The sequence below is a fragment of the Nuphar pumila genome, unplaced genomic scaffold (genome assembly GCF_984573655.1).
Source record: "Nuphar pumila unplaced genomic scaffold, dmNupPumi1.hap1.1 HAP1_SCAFFOLD_712, whole genome shotgun sequence".
NCBI classification, from domain to species: Eukaryota; Viridiplantae; Streptophyta; class Magnoliopsida; order Nymphaeales; family Nymphaeaceae; genus Nuphar; species Nuphar pumila.
In genome coordinates, this window is record NW_028323461.1 from 35287 (window position 1) to 39780 (window position 4494).

General features: G+C 51.8%; 1 protein-coding gene across 1 annotated transcript; it reads right to left on the reverse strand.

Moving 5' to 3' along the window:
- Window positions 1–309: 309 nt before the first annotated feature.
- Window positions 310–1286, reverse strand: LOC149809878 (uncharacterized). The gene is made up of 2 exons (XM_089994571.1): window positions 1017–1286; window positions 310–774 (listed from the first exon to the last, which is right to left on the reverse strand). Exons 1-2 carry the CDS (start codon window positions 1284–1286, stop codon window positions 310–312), a joined length of 735 nt encoding a protein of 244 aa, XP_089850697.1.
- Window positions 1287–4494: the final 3208 nt, after the last annotated feature.

Sequence of the window (4494 nt, forward strand, 5' to 3'; positions counted from 1 at the left end):
GGGCTTCAGAATCAGAGGTCATCAACAGACAGGGGCAGGTATCAAACCGGCTTCCTGGCAGTGCAGCTGTACCATGCTACGACCAGTTTAGAGAGGGTTTGCAGGTACCCACAGAGCAGAATATTTTCCATGCAGAGGATAGCTCAAAACGAGGTGCGTGAATGCCAATTTCAGGGAGGGTGTGCAGGTCACAGCGTTCCGCCAGCCTCTGTAACATTGCAGGTCGCCATGCCTGGAAATGCACGATTTCGGGGGCACACATGGGGCTCGAACCCCATTCTGGCAAATCACTGACCCACAGAGCTAGGACTACCTCCAGCAGAGGATAGCACAAGTTAACAGCGCACTTGATGGAGCAACTTTCTCAGCATTTGCAGATTTATCTGCTGCTCCAAAGCATTCCTCAGGTGTCTTGAACACAATGTTGATGGCCTCTGCAAACTCCTTGTCAGACGCTGCAAAGTCGCCTGACCGACCTGCGGCATCCCCAACAAAGTACGAGCTCTCTTTATCCGGTTGCACCTCAGTTGAATGCTCCTCGCACATGAAATCCCACATGCCTGTGCCAGGCTTTCGGAAGTTGTCTTTCTGTGTGGCTATGTAGGTTGACACTGGCACCCCGAGGAGCTTGATGACAGCTTCGAGGCGAGTTTTCACCTTGGTGGCGTTGGCTCCGTCCAGCGCTCCTTTGATCATGCCCTGATTCGTAAAGATGACGATTTTATACCCTTCTTGATAAATACCCTGCGTCAGAGCTGGAGAGTTCAAGTGCACCTGCGAATTCAAACAATCAATTCCAGCCAAACTGGGGATACACACCGTCACACCTGATAGCCAGCCAAAACGGCATCGAAGTGATGTGCAAATAAGCGCACATACCAGGCTCCAGCTTGAACAGCGGATGAGAGATCGGCGGGTGGCAGCACGACAATGGTTTCAAATCAACACTTCTCAAGCCACGACTTGAACCAAACAACTGCGACAAGTATGAAGGCGTCAGAACGAAGAGGCCTTACTTGTATAATTTCAGGCACCTTTGAGTTGTATAGCTTCCAGTCTTTCGCATCTAACGGAAATTGGCTCCCACTCTTGGTGTTCACAAGCGTGCCATCGAAGTCGAAAGCTGCTACTTTCGTACAGCCTGCGGTGTCTTGTACTTTGTAAATGAAAGATGGTGGATGGTTGGTCCAGCCATCATTGTCAGTCCAGGGCTCCGTGGGCTTTGCCTTCTTCGCACGGGCAGGTTTGGCTGTAGGAACCTCACCATCCTTCCTTTTTGTCGCCATGGTAGAAAAACGAGACACCAACGAACGTCGTAAACAATTTGCCAGCATCTCTCTCCGTGGTCATCATTCCTAGCACAAGGATTTTATCCCATTGACAATCCCAGCCTGCGCCCCAGCCTGGGCCAGGATTGATATCCCTGGGCAGCCAATTATGAGTCATCGGTACGACCTCATCGGTACCGAGTGTCTGAGTCATCGGTACCGTACGTCCATCGGATGGACTCCATCCGGCCAAAGTCATTCAACGTCGTTCTTACGTTAGCTGTTTCCCCTGAGAACATGCGTAACAATTGTACCCCTCAGCGCAAGATCGATATCTCTGGCCGAAAGACATGACCTGCATCTCCGACAGAACAATGACACACACGCCCAGACGCAGAGATGGCAGTCTGGACGTGGACGAGGCTCTGGGCCAAGAAACGTTACCTGAAAGCGTGGCTGCGTTGTACGCGAACAGGGCGCTCTGTGATCGTTGCTGATCACAAACGGGGGGAACCTGAACACATTTTGCATTCCCAGCATAACTGCCAGCTAGCCAAGGTTGAGACTACAGAACCAGGTACAGCCTGGTTGACCCATGGGCCATGCGCACGAGCAAAAGCACCAATGAAGAGATCTGTGGGCTATGCGCATGAGCAAACCACAACAAAAGCGATTCAAATCAATTCTAGCGCGCCTGTGAACATCACTACCACACCACCACGGACCTGCTCAAAGATCTAGCATCTGTTCTGAAGAATAAATTACCAGGTTAATTAAGGCATGGAATTTCCAGTCAGCCGTTCACACCCGTGAGCACAAATGCCCACTGAGAACACATCCGCCGTGTGTGCCAGCAGCACAAGCTCATCGTGGCTTCCAGAGCTGTCGACCCAAGTGCAATCACCTTGTGCAAAGGGGCGCTCAGGTATTCAACAGCGTACGTCACCACGCTTATTGGCTGGTGCCGCGCGAGGCAATTCGTTTCCGCTTGATGCTCTCCCAGTATGCTTTCCTGCCTTCATCCATCTCCTTGTGAATGCTGGCGACCATCATATCGCGTTCTGCGAGTGCCATCGCGTCACCATGCCGCTTGGCTTGGACCTCTGCAACCTCACGCGGCACGCCCTCTTGAAGCAGCCTCTCTAGCGTCACCTCGGTGTACTTCTCGCCAATGAAAATCGACTCCATAGCCAAAAAGTACGTGTTCTTGTCATGAGAAGCTGGCAGCCATGTGACGACATCGTCCAGGGAGTGGGATTTGTAGTGCGGCAAGTGGATGATGAAGGCTTTGCCTTCCACGGTGAACTTGGTGCCCAGAATTCGCATGTGGCGAATGAAAGAGACCTTGTCCATGCGGTTGCCTCGGAAGCGGTTGTCGTAGGCTGGCATCGCGTCCTTGAGGCCAACGATGTAGGGCTCACATTCCGGCAGCAAAAACGCCTCGTACTCCGCGTCCTGTTTGATCCACACCTCGTTCGTCTGGTAACATCCATACGCCGCCTGGTACTGCAGAGCACATGAAAACATGCGTCAGTGAGCGCATGAGTCAGAAAGCCACGTCGTTGTACAGCCTTAAACACGGCCACCGAATTGTGAAAGGAGCAGTTGAAGGAAGCTTGCAGGAAAGCAACCCTTGTTCATCCAATGATAGCATGGCATGGCCGTTCGTATCCGTACACATACACATACAGGATTCAAATTCACCAAAGCCTTGCACCCTGGCCATCCGCCGAGACCTGGTCAGCCTACCTGATGATCGACAACATGCCAGTGTGACAAGGCCGGCCATGACTGGTGCACCGCAGGTATATTCAAATGTCACAAGTGTCATAAGGAGCATGCACAGGGCACCTGAGTTCCAAACCACCCCAATAATGCCGGATTTCAGGTGATTATTTGCAGGCAGTCATTCTGAAGGGCAAAAAATGCCCGGAACCTTGTGATTGCGTTGATAGTTAAGAAGACTCGTACATGATTCAAAAGCACTGCCAAATGTCGATGTTTGATGGTCCCTCATGTACAGGCAGTTTAGCACGAGTTGCATTTGCGCAAAGGCTACAGTGATCTACATGCAATACGGCTGACGGTGAGGCATACTCTGGTCATGTAGAATGATTCAATTTCTCTGGCATCAACCATCTTTACCAGCTTCTCCTTGTGTAGGGAACGTCCATTTTCTCGTAAACCCAGCAGTCAGGGTTCTCCTTGTAGCATGGTGAAGTTGTGGGGTCGTCGTGCAAGTTGGTCCGCAAGCGCTCAAAAGCAGCGATGATCAGAACTTCACGTTCCTTCCCGTTGACCCATTTGTTGCGGAGCCTTTGCAGAGATCCCGATGCATCTGACTTGAGGTACTGATAAAGTTCCCCAGCCTTCCCAGAAGGTACAAAGTCCGCGTCAACAAGGAACACAAATGAGTTGGTTTGCACCTGCATGTTGTGATTGTGCTCAGATAAGCACGTCAACAGAACACAATGTGATGAAACCTGAACGAGACGTTTGCATCATGGCTTAGTTAACTTTAATGAGAGCCCGTTTTCACGAGATAACCCCTGTGCTTGTCAAGTCTTCTACACAGGGCGAGAGCATGGACAGCAAGATGGCGAGGTCCACACGTCGATCGTACAGGTGTTCGCCGTGCTTCTATCTAGAGCGGTCTTATGCGAGCGCTGCACATCTGCAGTGCCAGTCCACTCCTGGAGAGTTTGAATGGCATGCATTGGGGGAGGGGAGAAGGGGGTGGAGGCGATCACTTGAGGGTGCGTGAGCGCACCATGTTGATGGCAACGTTGCGAGCGTGGTTCACGGGGTAGCCCCCTCGAACAGGACAATGTAGTCCTTCTTGTAGAACTTGTTGGTCCAGCCTCGCTTGTCCATCCATGCGGGCTCTAAGCCGGTGGACGACTTGTCGATGTTGCAGTGCAATGTTAGCGAGTCCTCGTTGGGATAGATGAACGACAATGCAAAAGGGACGTCCGCTAGCCCTTCATTCATGTCAACCACATAGTCAAGCATCCGCTGGCGACAGGAGTTTGCCTGTGCCGACTTTGCAACAAAGGGAATGAACATGGCCAATGCCATCGGTCCCCGCCACAAAAGCAGCATCCGTCTAACAAACGGCAACCTGCACACGGCGCTCGAGATTGTCAACAGCACTGGAGCAATCCCACCAGGCTCGGAAACGGCTTTGCTGCGCAAGTACTGAGGCAGGTTTCGAACTTACACCATC